The 17930-nt window shown below is 44.6% G+C and overlaps 2 protein-coding genes across 2 annotated transcripts in view; both read left to right on the forward strand.

Annotated features, from left to right (window-relative positions):
• LOC121281874 (cysteine and histidine-rich domain-containing protein 1-like) overlaps positions 1-8774 on the forward strand; it is a 38720-nt gene extending 29946 nt beyond the window's left edge. Inside the window, exons 8-11 of the mRNA XM_041194971.1 lie at positions 1847-1952; positions 4603-4722; positions 6432-6494; positions 8252-8774. Of these exons, the coding sequence (XP_041050905.1) occupies positions 1847-1952; positions 4603-4722; positions 6432-6494; positions 8252-8536 (574 nt within the window). The 3' untranslated portion in view covers positions 8537-8774. The remainder of the gene's footprint in view (positions 1-1846; positions 1953-4602; positions 4723-6431; positions 6495-8251) is intronic.
• A 7610-nt stretch (positions 8775-16384) lies between these two features.
• The window catches only part of LOC121281875 (ras-related protein Rab-38-like), a 33872-nt gene continuing 32326 nt past the window's right edge, over positions 16385-17930 (forward strand). The window contains exon 1 of the mRNA XM_041194972.1: positions 16385-16958. Coding sequence (XP_041050906.1) covers positions 16757-16958 — 202 coding nt within the window. The 5' untranslated portion in view covers positions 16385-16756. The remainder of the gene's footprint in view (positions 16959-17930) is intronic.

The raw sequence follows: 17930 nt of genomic DNA on the forward strand, positions 1-17930 counted from the left end.
AGGAGTGTGATGGAATACTTTCTACATGCATGGATGAATGCATGTCTAATAACACTCAAGAAGTTTGACACCATCCAGGACAAAACAGCTCACTTGATTGGCACTCCATCCACCATCTTAAGTATTGACCCCTGCACCACCGATGCTCAGTGGCAGCAATGTGTATCATCTACAAGATACATTGCAGCAACTTGCCAAGTCTCCTTCGACAGCATCTTCCAAACTGGCGACGTGTACCACCAAAAAGGATAAGGGCAGCAGACACATGGGAACATCACCACTTGCAAGTTCCCCTCCAAGCCACACACCATCCTGACTTGGAACTTATATCATTACTCCCTCACTGTCATTGGTTCAAAATCCTGCAACTCCCTTCCTAATAGCACCTACACCAGATGAACTGCAGTGGCTCAGGAAGGCAGCTCACCACCAACTTTTCAAGGGCAATGCTCACATCCTATCAAAGAATAAAAGACTGGATACTGCAGAGAATTGGTGAGGGGAGGGGCATCAGAGTGAAAATCTTTGTAAGGATAAAACATCTGGGAGAGCATCACTGCTGGCAGAAAGGGTGGAACACAAGGGAAATACTGCAAGGAGAGAGGGAGTTAACACCAGAGAGACAGTCAGTGCAATGATGGAGGCAGAGAACATGGAGTCAGTAACAGCAGGGAGGGGCAGACAATGCCAGCTACTCTCACAGACCTGCTATCAGTTAGTCACAGGACAGCATTGCACTTTGGAATAGAGCATGGAAAGCAATGGAAAGGAAATTGAAAGATAATTTATATATTTGGCTGGAATGTTACTGTTTGCATGCAAGGATGGGCCCGACACGCCGATGCGTAAAATGATGCACGATGATGTTGGGCATGTGTCCCGACGTCATTGCACATCATTTCGATATTTCATTTGGCTGCGCGCCCGCCAAACTGTCAACAGCCTATTAAGGCCATTAAAAAAGCAATGAAGGTAATTAATCACACTTCCCATCCAACCTTAAGGTTGGCTGGTAGGCAAAGAGCCCAAGTGGCCTTTGGGTTTTTCAGGAAACCTCATCCACGGGTGGGATGAGATTTCCTGAAGGGTTAATAAAATAGTTAAATTTTGCACAATTCACAAACATGTCCCAGCTCATGTGACACTGTCACATGATGGGACATGTTTAAATAAATTTTAACTTCCTTTATTCAGAAGTTTCATTATGAATTTAATCTCCCCGAGGCAGCTCCGTGCCTCAGAGATTCCTGCGCTCTTTCGGCGCACATGCGTGAAAGAGCACAGGCCCTGACTCTCCCTCCACCCCCCACCCGCACAGGTAGCGCTGAGCGCTACGGGATATGCATTACGCTGGGCGGGCCTTAATTGGTTCGCCCATGTAAAACGATGGTGTGCAACCAATCACGGGTGGCGATGGACTCCGCACACGCCCAGCCCGCCCGAAATAGGTAAGATTCAGCCCTTTGAATTCTTCAGTTAAAACAAGCTATCTATTGTTTTGTAGTAAAAGAAACTTAGAAGAGGCTTCAGACTTTGGAAAAATATTGTGGAGACTTTTAGGCCACTACAGTGCTCCTCAAAATCTTTCAATAATTGGATGAATAACTGCTTAGTAATGAGATTGAGAGACAAATGTGAAGAATAGAAATGTTTTGAAAGGAATGTAACTGTTCAATACAATACAGCATGTAACGGACATTTTGGAGTTTTGCCTGATGTAAACTTTCAGGGCAGGGAGTAAATTTGCTGAGCCTTTTTTCTCAGGAGGTTAAATGTCGAACTTAGAGAGGAGCAGGCTTGATGGACCAAATATAATTTCTCTTTCTTTTTTTTAATTTTATAATAGAATGAAGTATTGGAGTTGCTGCAAGATAAAGACTACAGACTTTGAAGATTTCCTTGCACAGCCTGGCTGTGCCAAAGGCAAGCATCTTTGGATCAAAAAAGAAGCGGTAAGTGCCATGTGGGATCCTATCTTGTCTGCTGTGATAAAATGAGCCTGTCCGGATAAAAATAAAATCCTGTTTTGGCACATTTAGAGCTGCGGTTTGAATCTGGTTCGCTGGACACTTTTACAGTAGCCTATAATTGATCTAATATCCACATGCCAGCATGAGATAAAGGAGTTTCAAAGATAATGAAATGAGAGATAATTTAAACCAAAGGGATATTGTAAAGATAGTCACAGATAATCACATTACTACAGGAATTACTTCCAGCTCCCTATGATGGAGAATTCATTGTGCATAAAACCCTGAAAATGTCCATTCTGCTTGCTCCCAAAAGAGGGATGAGCCAGAAAGTGACATAGGAAGGATTTGGGAAGTGCATTCCCCATGTTAAACTGAACCACGCAGGTTAGGAAGGATTGAGATGTGATTCCCAGCGTGTGCTGGGCAATCTGATCTCCGCCAGGGCAGCAGGCAGTACAATCAGCTTCAATTCTAATGAAGGGAAAAATCAGAGCAGGGACTGCATTTTACGTACCCCTCCACCGGGTGTGTTTTGGGCGTGGGGGACATGCACCCCACCACCTTCCCACCAACCCCTAAGCTCACCCTCATAATACAGAGGGTGGGCAGATGCCAAAATCAGCAGCCGTCCACCATATTCAAATAAGTAATCAAGGGTCAATTAGAATAGTTATCAAGCTAATGGACCCTGCTTATATGCTGCCCACGCTGTAAAACATTTGGCATGGACAGTTATGCAGGAGCGGGCAGCCCAATTTTAAAAAAAGGTTCTTCAAAGGGCAGGAACGAAAGGGGGTGGTTTCACTGTTTGGAGGCTACCCTTTGTCCCCTAAGATCAAACCCTCCCTTGCTTACTAACCACCCATGGCCTTAAGCTCACCCCCTCCCTGACCTACCCAAACCCTCCCTGCCCAAGACCCAGACTTAACTGTTCCAGGGATCCATGGGCCTTCTTCCTGCTTCTCCTGCAGTCCCGACAGCGGCCAGTGACATGCTCTTGGTACTGCCAGGACTGATGGAGCTGCTGGCCAATCAGACTCACCGGCAGCTCCAGCGGGTGGGACTTTCTATCCAGTGAGAAGCGAAGTCCCACTTGGCCCTCATTTAGCCTCCCCAAAGCGCTTTTTGGCTGCCGGGCGGGTCAGTGTGGAGCATATTAGCTCCACACTGACTTTGCTTCTGAGCAGTGGGGGGATGTTATTCAGCCTAAGGTTCCTGTTTCTGGCTGTTATCCAGTGAGTTACGCTCAATGAGTCAGTGCCAGGTAGTGTATTTCACACTGAGCCTGCAGGAATCCATCTGTATTAATTCAGCGGCATGGGATATTGGCCTGTCCATTTTACTGTTAGTATGAGTTGTGGGTTTTGTGCACATGGTAGTCCTTCACCACCCCTTCCATGCATACTGAATAGTAACAAACAGAGAGATGGTGCAATGTGATATGGCGGAAAAATCAACTCTGTCCACTCTCTCTCCAGTTTCCACACAATTCTACAAACCACTAAAACAATTACTGTAGTCAGATTTTTAGAATACAGGGGTGAAATTTTCTGGACTTATTACCGACAAGAATAGTAGGACCAACTGAGGATCAGCAACCCATTTGACTAATTAGCGGAATTTTCCAGAGCCACAGCATTAGCCTCCTGCCTCCAGGTTCCCCAGGTAATCAGGGATGGTGGGTGGGTTGACACACCCATTCTGTCAAAGAAAGGATTTCTAATTAAGAGGACCCCAGCATGGGTTACAAAGACTCATCAGCATTTGCATTTTTGGGGCTCCAGCAACTATTGGATTGGATAGGAGACCTGGGAAAGCTGCTCCATGGGTTTCTCACTCTTACCTGGAGGTCCTGCTGAGGGATCTGAGATACTGCAGTGAGGTGTTGCTTCTTCTCTTGAGGTGCAAGGTGGGGCTGCATAAGTTACTCCAAAGCAGTGCTGAAGGCATGCAGCAGGGAGGTGCAGCTGAAGGTGAGTGAAGTACTAGAGAGGCGAAGTATCTCCCAAAAAGTTGGCAATCACCTGTCAAGCAGTGATTGCACTCTCACAATGAAGAAGTAGTTTGCTCAGCAGCCTCTCACCTGACCATGGCTGCAGCTCTTCAGTTTCACTAATCAAAGCCTTCCCAGCCTGACAGGTTGGGAAACGGGTCTCCTCGCTGTGAAATCCAGAACTGAGAGTTAAAACAGTTAATTGGCTTTTAACCTATCTTAAAATTAGTTTCCTGACAGATCGAGGGGGATTCCCCACTCGCCTTCAATCCCACCCTGATGAAACCTGGAAGAGGGCAGGATGATGTCATGATCCTGAACAAATGTCACTTACAGAGTATTTAACTTCCAGCATGCACTCAAACCTGCCTCCCCTTATCTGGGAAAATTCATCCCCAAATTGTCACCAGCAGAATTAATATTCAGTGTGTGAAATTCAACTCAATATTGAATCATGAATCATACAGTATAAAGAGAACATACTCGTATTGCCATAGCTGTGTGATAGTTACTTTGCTGTATCTTCAAGAATTTGAGACAACCAAATCCTTGAATCGGAAACTGAACTGAACAGTTGGCATAAATGTGGATTTTTCACATACTAATACTTACCATGCCCCTATCTTACTGTTTTAGGATAAAAAACTGGTTGGCTGCCGGCATGACTGGCACCAGACTGGCAGTGTTGTGGTCATCACAATCTATGCAAAAACCTCTAACCCAGAGCTCAGCTACATAGATGCTAACCGTACAATGGTAAGTGCAACATCTTGTAAACCCCAGAATTTATAAACCTTTAACAAACATAGACAGAAAAATCAAAGAATCCTGAACAAATCAGAATTTTTATTTATTTTTGAGGAACTTGTGTGAAAGCTTTTAACCATAAAAGATACATCATAAAGGAGGTTTTGGTGAATATTGGATGCTGCTTTAAGAAGCTTAGCTCCAGTTATTTTGGAGAACGTGCAATGATAACAGTGAGCTAATGCTTGCTAAGTTCAAGGCCATGGAAGGTAAATCTTTAGGACAGATTTAAGCTGGGTCACATCAGTGCATCACCTATTTGGAACTGGGAGGAACAGTGTGCAAAGTGGCCATGTCTCGCCAGAGATATAGGGCTGGATTTTACTGCCTCTTCCGGCATGTTTGAAGGCCAGGGGCTCATAAATTGCAGTGTGTCACCTGCCTGTTGCCTTCCTGTCCACCCCTGACCTATTTACCACTTTACTGGTTGAGTGGGGGGGATGGTGGAGGGGTCAGGCTGCCCACTCACCCTTGGGCCTATTGAGGCCCTTAAGCAGCCAATTAATGGCCACCTAAGTAACTTATCCTTTGCTCGCCACCATTTTACCTGTGGCAGGGGAGGGCTATGCCAAGCAGGTACCCCTAGCAGGTTTTACTGGGTGAGCTGGTGTCAGGCAAGGTGGGGCTTTCCTTTGAGGGATCCCCTGTGCCCACTGGAAACGTAACTCCCCAAGTTCATATCATAACCCCCCCATTTAACCCTCCTCCCTGGCCTGTCAAACCCAGCCCCACTTCCCTCTACCCCTAGCTGGGATCCGCCAGTCAGCCCCCGCCAATACCCTGGACTTACCTAAAATCCATACCTCCTCTTCTTTGGGGACCTACTGTAGTCCCAGCAGTAACCACCGCTCGAACCTGGCACTGCTGGGACTACAAACTGCTGGTCAATCGGATTGGGCGGCAGCTCTCCAAGGCAGAATTTCCTCCACAGATGTTAAGGGGGTGGGGGGAAGTCACACCCTGAGCCAATTACGCCTCTCCGAGCATAAAATGGCTGCAGGGCAACTGGCTTTTTTGTGGTTGTGCTCCCAACTGACTTTTCAGTTGGGGAGGGGGTGGGGAATACTGCACCCCGTAAAACCCAGCCCATACTTCAAGGATTGTGTCAGCTCTTGGTACCAGACTTGAGCCAACCTTTTCTTAGATTTAAACAAAGATCTCTGATCCTCAAACAGCTATAACTTCTAATGTTATGAAAGTGGATGGGTACATTCCACTTACTTCTAGCATCGTAAAAAACATAATGAAGGTTATCGTACCCGGACTGCCTTGGTACTTTTAAATTGTAGTTTTGTACCAGGCTGAAGTCACAGACATTAAACATTATCTCAGCTTCTCCCTCCACGGAAGCTGCCAGACCTGCTGAATGTTTCCAGCATTTTCTGTTTTTATTTTAGATTTCCAGCAACCGTAGTACTTTGCTTTTGTAGTTAAATTAGTTGTGATGCAAAGCCCCATCTGATGTTGGGAAAATGTTTCACATCTCTCATTTTGGTGTATTCATCTCGGCAAGTACTTCCTGAGTACAAGTTATGATGCATCAATGCACATTCAAAATCTCCTTGTATTGGTTTTAAAACCTGTAATATATAGTTGCAGTTAGAAAGAGAAAATTGATGACCACAATAATTATGAGATTTGTTCTTTGTATTTTACAGTTGACTATTCACATCATGTTTGAACAGGATAAAATTTTTCACAAAGTATTAAATCTATGGGGTGTAAGTATTCTTTCTGTTTTTTTTCCAGTTTTCTCTCTTGTCTCTAAAAGGTGCTAAGTTTCACTGGGATGTGTCCTGCCAATACTTCCCCATTACCCAGCAATGGCTATATTTTATATCTGAATCTAGACAGCAGTGTCAGCCAATCGTAGCACCTCTCCTGGTACTTAGTTGAGATTAGCTATAAATGCATACCAGGGGATTGAATCTGGGACAGTGCAGGTGTTTAGAACTCACTTCCATGGTGGCCAGTGACTCAGCATTTTTAAAAATTTATTCTTTTTAGAACTGCTGTCAACTGCATGCCCATGCCAATCTAGTGCTCTGAACATGCTGTGTTTGCTAGTTCTTAGGTTATCTGCATCCTGCTTGTGGTATTGCAATCCAATATGAGGGCATCGCTGGCTAGGCCAGCATTTGTTGCCAATCCCTAATTGCCCTTGAGAAGATGGCGGTGAGCCACCGTCGTGAATTACTACAGTCCATGTGGTGTTTGTACACCAACCATGCTGTTAGGAAGGAAGTTCCAGGGTTTTGACCCAGTGACAGAGGTTGCAGGTTTGGAAGGTGCTGTCGAAGGAGACTTGATGAGCTGTTGCAGTGCGTCTTGTGAACAGTAAACACTGCTGCCACTGTACATCAGAGGTGGAAGGAGTAAATGTTTAAGGCGGTGAATGGAGTACCAATCAAGCAGGCTGTTTTGTCCTGGATGGTGATGAGCTTCTTGAGTATTGTTAGAACTGCTGTCAACTGCATGCCCATGCCAATCTAGTGCTCTGAACATGCTGTGTTTGCTAGTTCTTAGGTTATCTGCATCCTGCTTGTGGTATTACAATCCACCCTCCTTACCTTCTTTCCTGGCTGCTGATTTTACCTTGTTCATTGTTCTCATCCCACTCTGCCAATTTGCTATCAGCAACACAGTGGGAAATGCATTCGTTTATAAAACAATGAAAATGTAATGACTGCAGTCTCATCATTTAAGAACCTCCTTCTTCGTTCAAACCTTTGATGACACCTCCTAATAGCTCTTTTGGCTCAGTGTCAAATTTTGTCCTTCCAATTACATTTCTATGAGGGCCTTGGGATATTTTTTATGTTAAACATGCTATTTAAATGAAAATTATTGCTGCTTTTGCTAATTTAATTAAATTAATTCAAAATGATCCAACACCTTTACTTATAGGATACTCATCTGTCTTCTACTTTAAGGACATTAAAGCTCAGTAACTAATAGTACAAAGCAGGATTTCAACACATTTTATTTGCAGTTGTTGAGTATATTTTAGTGTCATGATGTCTTCGCAGCTAAATTAGAATTTGTTTCACTATGTGTGAAATCCTAATAATGTGTCTGAACCAGGGACACACAAATATGCCAGCAATGTAAGGGTTAATTGAGAAAAATAGCAAAAATTATAGCTGCCTAACATTATTAATAATTGATGCAGGAAAGTCCTTCTAAATGGATTAATATAAATACAAGTACAAACTGAATTAGGTCAGTGTTGAATTGTAACTGGTCAATAGAGGGTGCCCTTATCACATGCTGTACAATGCAAGTAAAGGTTCCTAAAATAGCCATATTTTTATGAGAACTTTTGGCAATTGGTGCATTTTGAGAAAAATCTTCACTATGTCACGGCATTACTCTGTGGTGCAACAGGCCTGAGGGTATCCACTGAGCAGGGCCTTCACTGGGATTGTAGCCCTTGGCAAAAATGAGTAATCCTGATTTAAGTTAATTCCTTCCTCAGGTCATTGATGTAGAGAAAAGCTTTGTCAATATGGGCCCAACGAAAGTGGAAATCAGCCTTAAAAAAATGGATCCTGTGACCTGGGCCAAACTTGAACTGCCACCTCACAAAGTTGAAAAGAAGGAAGAGAAAGAAAAGAATGGAAAAGAAGAGAACGATAAAGAAAGTAAACCTTTAACCCAGGAGAAAAAAGAAATCTTTGTGGGAGATGAACCACCCGCTCTAGAGGATGATGAATCTGATGACAGTTTAGGACTTTCTGATACCGATGAGGAATTTGATTAATAATTCATTTGATGTCGGGTAGCAGTGTTCAAGACTTCACAAAATGAATAGTGAAAGACTGCTATTGTGAAATTTGACTTATCTGATGAGGTCTAATACATAACTTTATGGTGACTGACCTATATTTAAGAATTTTTGGAACTTAATTTGCAGTGTGGACCGTCGTGTGATATGTCAAATACCTGCAGATTAAAATGTAAAACACCATAGATAGAAAATAAATGATCATTTGATGTTAGTATTTCCAGAGTTCAGTCTGACATTAAAATGTTCTCATTTTACATTTTTGTATATTATAGATGGCATTAAAGTACGGGGTATCTCAAAACAACCATTACCAAATTTCTCACTGTCCTGATGGCTCAAAGGTAGACGTAGAAAAGAATTATGAGCTGTAATGAGTGAGGATTTTTTGCATTTATGCTCATTTGCTAAGGGAGTGAAATACAAGAAAAGGCTAGAGAAGCTTTAAGCGTGCAGTGCAGAGAGAAAGTTAGGGGGTTAAAATGTATTAAAGGCTCATAGATATAGCAAACCTAGATTATAATCTCATGTTAAATCAGGCCAGTAAAACATGAGGACATGGATAGAAGTTAGTGAAAAAGAAATGCAAAACATGTATTAGGAAATGTTTATGTTTAAAGGACAATTAACAGGTAAGGAAGTAGAATCTAAGATATTAATGCAGTTTAAAATGTGGTTGTAGGGAGGATGAGCTGGAGTATCGAGGAACAAGTTTTGACTGGCTCATTCTTAGCCTCAAATTTTCTTATGTAATTTGTGTTCACAAGCAGGAGCTAAGTAGCAATTATATGGGCTGATTATCTAGATAATTAAGAGTTTTGCATGACTCATGGTATTACACTCAAAGAACTCAAATAGCCACTTATCTGTCCGAAGAATCATAGAGTGATACAGCAGCGAAGGAGGTCACTTGACCTGTTACCGCCACATAAAGAGGGGTAAAAATGACTTCTCTATCATCTCACTCCAAGTCTGACCGTAACAGGGTTCTTTGTGAATTTGTAAAGATTTTAAAAATTTGTTTATGGGATGTGGGCGGCTTCTGATTTGCCCGCCACATTGTTACCTCACCTCTTCATCACACCAGGCGCCATATTTAAACTGCAGCCGTGCACACAGTTCTCAATGCTTGCTCCGGTGCAGATATGGCCCCAAAAGCCAAGAAGAGTGCAACGCGGCCGCCCCCCCCCCCCCCCCCCCCCCCCCCCCGATTTCAGTGACACATCCCTGGGATGCATTCTGGATGCCGTGGTGGCTCACCACGATGTCCTCCACCCCCGCTCTGGCAACAGGATGCTTATTAGTCTCATCACTCCAGCTTGGAGGTGATGCAGAGGTGGTCAATGCCAAAGCTGCACACAAGTGGTTGGCCATCCAGTGCAGAAAACGAATGAATTATCTCATCTGTGCCATCAGGGTAGGTCAACCAATGTATCACTCTATATTCTTAGACTCACAAGGTCATCATATAGTCACTGGTATGTCACTCACTTCCAGCTCAAGGGACATCACCACTCACTCTCTCACACACCCTCATATCTCCATCTGACCTCATCTTCTCTGGAGATTACCTCCTCAGCCCTCACCATCTTGAGTTCAAGATTGATTTTTTGCACAGATCAACATGTGTTCCCACATACACCCTGGGATACCCTCCTTCCCCAGTGTAGCCTTCGCCCTGCAGCCTCTTCTCTTGCCTGGGGCCATTTCTCTCTCTTGCCTGGGGCCATTTCTCTCTCTTCCCCAAGCAAACCCCAGCCCAGCAGCCATTGAAAAGCTATCCCCGCCTTACAGCTGGTCTGGTAAGTGGAGATCTGCCCATGAGTCCCCTCAAAAGTGATCTGGTGCTGCCTGTGAAGCCTGGTGCTGATGATTACAAGTGCTGCCAGATGCAAGGTAGGCCAACAAACCTCGAAGTCCCGGGGGATGTGCAACTTGCCAGATGCACATCACTTATGTACAGTTGTGAAACACCTCAGTGTGAGTGCCAGTATGATCCAGCGTGGGGGGATGATTCCAGTAAGCAGGGCTTATAATGAGATGCAAAACTATTGAACTTAGGTTCCTGACGTGTGGCATTGGGAAACGCAGCCCACCGCTGACAAGTGGAGCAGACGATTGCAACCTGGTTTCATGATGGCATAAAATCGATTTTTGGCCTCTTCATATTGTTCGCTCACGCCACCAAACATGCCCGCCACCAACAGGGGCAGAAAATTCCACCCATTGTGTCTGTTCTGACTCTCTGCTAGAGCAACTTGGCTAGTCCCACTCTCCAGGCACTCCCCATGTAATTTTTTTCATTTCAGATAATTATCCAAATCTCTTTTGAAAGTCTTGATTGAATCTGCCTCCACCAAGCTCTCAGGCAGTACATTCTAGATTCTAACCACTCGCTGCATCACAAAATTTTTCTTCATGTTGGTGTTGCTCCTTTTGTCAACCACCTTAAATCCATGTCCTCTGATTCTGGTTTCTTCAGTCAATGGGAACGTTTTCTCCCTATCTACTCTGTCCAGACCACTCATGATTTTGAACACCTCTAACAATCTCTACCTATCACCCCACAATCTTTTTTCCAAGGAGAACAGCCCCAGATTCTCCAATCTTTTCACGTAGCTGAAATTCTTCATTCCTGGAGCCATTTTTCTTTTCTGCACCCTCTCAAATCCCTTCACATCCTTCCTAAAGCTTGGTGCCCAGAACTGGACAAAATACTCCAGTTGAGGCTGAGCCAGTGTTTAAACAGGATTATCATAACATCATCGTTTTTGTATTTATAAAGCCCAGGATCTGGTAGGATTATTAACCCTTTCTCAGCCTGTCCTGCACCACAACGGATGAGGTCATTCATCCATCTTCTGCACTGGATGACTAACCTCTTTTGTGCAGCGTTGGCACTGACCACCACTGCCACTGCCTCCCAAGCTGGAGTGGTGAGATTGCCGGACATCCTGCGGCCAGAGTGGGCAGTGGAGGACATCACGGCGGGCCTCCAAAAGGCACTCCAGTGATGGGTAACTGAGCTCTTGGCTTTCAGGGCCATGTCTTCACTGGAGCAGTGCTGGGCTGCAAGCATTGAGACCTGTGTACATGGTTGCAGTTTAGATATGGCACCCGGAGTGAGGAAACGGTTTGGTTAACAGCGTGGCAGATGATTCAGAGGCCACCCGCCAGCGAGACAGCGTGTTTCCAGGGGCTGCATAATTAATGAAGCGGGAAGTGGACTATATGGGTGAAAACCCACCATTGCAGCCAGTGGGTAAAACATTGTTTTTCACACCCGTTACCGCATTTAGTACATTTCTGGGGTCATTCCACCCAATGGATCAAATGGTTTCCCCGTGTGCTGTAACCATTTGAAGATTCTATTTGGAGATCTGTTCTGGCATCACTGGGGACTTAGGGTGTTGCGTGGTGTTGTGGTTTCAAATAAATTTCAAATCCAGTTTACTCTTGAGACGTGTAATTTGCAACAATAACAACTCACATTTATATAGTGTCTTTAATGTAATGAAATGTCCAATGGTATTTTACAAGCATTATCAAATAAAATTTGACAGTGAGCCACATTAGGAGGTATTGGGCCAGATGAGCAAAAGCTTGGTCAAAGAGGTGGGGTTAAAAGAGCATGATTAAGGAGCAAAGTGAGGCAGAGAGATGTAGAGCTTTAGGAAGAGAATTCCACAGCTTAGCCCCTTGGCAGCTGAAGGTGTAGACCATACAGTGGAGCAATTGAAGTTCAGGATGCTCAAAAGGTCAGAATTGGCAGACTGCAGAGATCTTGAGCAGCTGTAAGGCTGGAGGGGTGAGGCCATGGATGGATTTAAAAACAAGGGTGAGAAATCGAAAATGGAAGCATTGCATAACGGTGCCAATGTGGGTCAGCAAGCAAGAGGAGATGGGAGAGCAAGACTTGGTGCCAGTTAGGAAACAGGCAATGGAGTTTGGATAACCTCAAGTTTACAGAGGGTGGAACTAGGGAGACTAGCCAGGACTGTTTTAGAATAGTCAACTCCAGAGCTACCAAAGGTGTTAGACATCACCTTGTTGGCACATTTTTGTAATTAATAAGGTTTAAGTTATCAAATTGTACTGTACATAAATTTCTGCAGTAAGTAACTTATTTCCTGTCTCCCAAAAACCTGTCCACCATCTATAAGGCACAAGTTAGGGGTGTTGGATGAGTGCAGCTCCATCAACACTCAAGAAACTTGACACCATCCAGGAAAAAGCAGCCCACTTGATTAGCACCCCATTCACCTCTTCCAACATCCACTCCTTCCACCACTGATGCACAGTGGCAGCAGTGTTTATCTACAAGATGCATTGCAGCAGCTCACCAAGGCTCCTTTGTCAGCACCTTCCAAACACGTGACTCCTATCACATGGGCAGCAGATGTGTGGGAACAGCACCACCTGCGAGTTGCCTTTCAAGCCACACATCATCCTGACTTGAAACTATATCACTGATCCTTCACTGTCACCGGCTCAAAAACCTGGAATTCCCTCCCTAACAGCACTATGGGTGTACCTACACCACATGGACTGCAGCAGTTCAAGAAGGCAGCTCACCACCACTTTCTCAAGGGCAATTAGGGATGGGCAATAAAAATGCTGGCCTAGCCAGTGACGCCCACGTCCCGTAACAGAATTAAAAGAAAGAGATGAAAAGTCTTAACCGCTGCAATCCATATGGTGCAGGGACACCCACAGTGCTGTTAGGAAGGGACTTCCAGGATTCTGACCCAGTGACAGTGAAGGACCAGTGATATAGTTCCAAGTCAGGATCGTGTGATTGCCTTTTTCGCCAATATGTTTTTTCCTCAAGAAAGCCATGGATGAGGGTTTAAGCATTGAGCTGAAGAAACAGTGGAGTTGAGTGATGTTATGGAGGTGAAAATAGGCTCTGTTAGTGATGGTGTGGATACATGGTAGAACACTCATCTCGAAGTTAAATATAACACCAAGGTTGCAAAAAGGCTGATTCAACTTTAGACAGTTGCCAGGTAGAATGATGATGGCTAAGCAATAAAGTTTGTGACAGGGACAGAAGACGGTATCTTTGGCCTTCCTGATACTTAGTTAATTAGCAGTAAAAAAAACATTTTTCCCATGTAAACAAGGTACTGAAGTTTGCAGGTTCCCCTCCACTTTTTGAAGGTGCTGATCTTAAAACTCTTCTTGTACTGCCCCCCACAATTTTTATCCTTAGTCAACTAGTGTACAGAGCGGGATCCTGATCAGATCAGAGGACCTCCTGATTGGTTTGCTGCAGGGCCTGACAAACATCAGCATCTACAGATCCAGGAAGCACATGGAATGGGATGCTCCAACCTTTAGTTGCAGGTGACTCTGGAAGGGATAATACAATGTTCATGGGCTACCTTCAAGCTGGTAGACACTGGTGGGCACTGCAATGATACATGTTATTTTTTAATGATGAGAATATTATCCTCACTGGCTACACATGTTTTTAGTTTGTTGATTCCAGTTATTTGTATGGTGCTCCTCTGGGCAGGGTGTGGGAATCGGCCATTTTTCTGGCATTTCTTCACCAATTCAGACAAAGTAGATTTTCATCCTGGACATATGCAGATTCTCCCCACATTGCAAGTGTCCATTGCTGTGAAGAGAAACAAAAACAAAAAAACTGCGGATGCTGGAAATCCAAAACAAAAACAGAATTACCTGGAAAAACTCAGCAGGTCTGGCAGCATCGGCGGAGAAGAAAATAGTTGACGTTTCGAGTCCTCATGACCCTTTGACAGAACTTGAGTTCGAGTCCAAGAAAGAGTTGAAATAATTATTTCAACTGCAGCAGTTCAAGAAGGCAGCTCACCACCACTTTCTCAAGGGCAATTAGGGATGGGCAATAAAAATGCTGGCCTAGCCAGTGACGCCCATGTCCCATAACAGAATTAAAAGAAAGAGAAACCATTATTTCAACTCTTTCTTGGACTCGAACTCAAGTTCTGTCGAAGGGTCATGAGGACTCGAAACGTCAACTCTTTTCTTCTCCGCCGATGCTGCCAGACCTGCTGAGTTCTTCCAGGTAATTCTGTTTTTGCTGTGAAGAAAAAGTAGGGTATAGCTAGGTTCTGCATCATTGAAGTCATTCAATTCAGAAGGCTGCAATGTGTCCAGCAGAAAGATGAGATATCACCACTGAAGCTTGTTTTGAACTTAATTGAGACAGTGTAGGATTCCAATGATGGAGAGGTCAAGGGGTCAAAGTGGGAGGTGGTGAGCCACAAGACAGTTCCAAGCAGAAGGAGATGTTCAGTAAAATGGTCACCTAATCTGTGTTTGGTCTTCCCATTGTAGAAAAGGCCACACCATAGTCAGTCAATACAGTATTCTAGATTGGAGGAAGTACACGTGAATTGTTGTTTCACATGGTTGTAATGTTTGGGACCTTGCACAGTGGTGTGGGAGAAGATGAAATCAGCAATGGGCTGTGAAATGATGGCTTGGGACAGGGTTTTGGGGCAAGACCCTGGTGGCAGGGTCAAATGGCGGTCTCAACCCCATACAGTCACCCGCCAGTGATTTTCCCTGAATCAGCCAATTAGTGGCTTGCTGTCCAGTTAAGGACAACAGATGCACTCTCAAGGCTGGAGGGCCAATATGATTCCCTCCAGCATGGACGAAGCTGCAGCCTGCCTTTACAGGTAAGGACACCTCCATCTTGAGGCATGTCCTCAGCACTTTTAAAAACTTTCTGAAAACCCCCCATAGGGCAGCCTGCAGCCACAGCTGTGGCCATGTAGATAGGGGGAGGGCCTCAAAGCCTGCCTCAACACTGGGTCCACAGCCTGCATTTCCAGGCAGCTGATCTGTTGCCCACACTGGGAGGAGGGCCTTCAGACTGACTGGAAAATTCCAGTCTCCTCTCATAATAGGTCTTAACTGGCTATAGATTTAACTTAATTAGCTACTTCCTGTTTCTGGCAGGTAGCCCTTCTGCCCTTGTTCCCACCTTTAGGAAATGGCCTGACGGGCGGTAGTGCTGGGAAACTGGCATGCTGGCTGGTGACGCAGATTTACACACCCACTAGCCTCTGTTCTCACCCCCTTATGGGGCTATAATTCTGCCCTTGGTGTTCACTAGTGGAGCTGTGGTCTGCGCGAGATGGTAGTCATCATAAAGTCCAACCTCAGCCAGGAAACAGCAGTACCTTTGTCCACTGATTTAATGATGGCCTTAAGGTTGGAGTGAGAATTTGAAACTGATAAGGTGTAGGGCATTGAAAGGGTTAGAATCAACCGGGGGGGTGGGGGGATTTTTTTTATATTCATCTAAATGAGAAAAATATTTAAGTGGAGAGAGGAGGGAAGAGTAAACAAATAAAATTAGAGTTACAGGCTACTCATCACCAATACCCAGGACAGGCCACTCAGTCCCCTGTACCCTAGACAGGTCACCGAGTCCCCAGTACCCTAGGCAGCTCACTCAGTCATCAGCCCCCTGTACCGTAGACAGTTCACCCAGATCCTGGTCCCCCGATACCCTAGGCAGCTCACCTGGACCCCAGTCCACTGTACCCTAGACAGCTCACCCAGTACCTGGTGTCCTATATCCTAAATAGCTCAACCAGTCCCCTGTGCCCAGTCCCCTGCACCCTGGGCAAGCTACCCAGTGCCCTGCATCGCTGCTCAAGCTCCACACGAGGCTCCTCCCACTCTCAGTTGCTCACACCTTATATGCTTCTTTTCTAGCTCATGTACTTATCTAGCTTCCTTTTCCGTGCTATTGGCTTCAACCACTGCTGCATTTATGTTGTAACAGGACATTAGAAACTGCAGCTTCCGAACTACTCCTGAGCCTGCCAAACCATGAAAGGTCTAAAGGATTAAAAAAAAGTCCTGTTTAAACTCCATATTTAACAATCACTGACCCAAAAGGTTGATAATCGAGTGCGCAGTCACACGTGTAACTGGTGCAAACAATTAAACCTTTACGAGATTTGCCCACCGTGGTGAGTTGATAGGTGGCAGCTGCAGGCATTGCCCTTTTAAATTTCCCTGAAAGGACTAGGGGGCTTAAAACGCGAAAGATACAAATATTCAACAGAGAGCATGCGTGGAACTAGTAGCGAGTAAAACTTGGTTTCGAGGGTTTGAAAGTGATTAAAGCGTAGAGCGTTTAAAAAAAGTGAGACGAATAGCCTTGGGATATATCCTACTGCATCAATGGAGAATACACAGAAAGAATATTTGTTTAAAATTTTAGTGATTGGAGACCTGGGCGTTGGAAAGACCAGCATTATTAAGCGGTATGTTCATCAGATTTTCTCCCAGCATTATAGAGCAACCATCGGAGTGGACTTCGCCCTCAAAGTCTTACATTGGGAAGAAGATACTATCGTTCGATTACAGCTTTGGGATATAGCAGGTAATGGGGATTAAGTAATATGTGATCTATACACTGAATTGGCTTTTTTGAACGTTAACGAATTCGATGGATATTTCTTCTGAAGTCCTTAACTGCAGTTGTCAGAATAAAGCGATGTATCCGTCTTTCTTCGTAGCTTTTTAAGGTTGCTGCAGACTAATCCATAATATCATCGTGTCAATTTGTGTCTTGTGCACATTGGTTTAAACATGAACAGAAAGCTAGCGGTGAGTGAATCATTCTCATCCCGCTCCACATTCCCAAACTAGGACCAGCACCTCTCGCCCTCCCTTTTTGAAGGGCGGAGCGATGACTGTGGTTTCTCAAACTTTTAGTTTAACGCAATCTCCTCAGTAAACAGTTACTGCGAATTTGCGGCTGGCTGCGAAATTTCACGAGTCTCTAACTAGTCAGGCATCTACCTGACTATTTGAGGCGGGTGTGTTTCAGTGGAAGCATTAGCTGGAATCCAGTTAGGAATGAGCAAGGATCGCTGGTCTCGATGAATATTGCAAGGTTGTGGAACTGTCTCATTTAGTAGGAACAGACTGGACCACCCGGGTGTTCGAATTTGCCGCTTTTATTTGAGTGGTCGCTGCGATATAGAAACAAGTCTGTAACACCACTAGTGCACGGTGTGTGGGCTGAGGCGATCCCAATCCTGGTATTTGTTAGATCGGGGAGATCAAGGTGTAGCTACTAGGATGGGACTAATTTATCTGCCGGAGTGGCATTGAATGATGTATGCCTTGAGGGTGGGGCGGTTATATATAGCGCGTTCTGAAGCTATAGGAACAGAAGACCCGTGACTAGACTCAATGTCGTAGGCAATGAAACTCGAGTTTGGAGCATTTCCTCCTTTTTAACAAAGACAGCTATTCAGTTTAGCTTGTGCTGTCCTCGCTAAATTAAACTGTTTGAACTCATATGACATATTGATTTTAGTATCCTTTTTCTGAGGCCGGAAAGATG

This window comes from Carcharodon carcharias, chromosome 9 (genome assembly GCF_017639515.1).
Source record: "Carcharodon carcharias isolate sCarCar2 chromosome 9, sCarCar2.pri, whole genome shotgun sequence".
NCBI lineage: Eukaryota > Metazoa > Chordata > Chondrichthyes > Lamniformes > Lamnidae > Carcharodon > Carcharodon carcharias.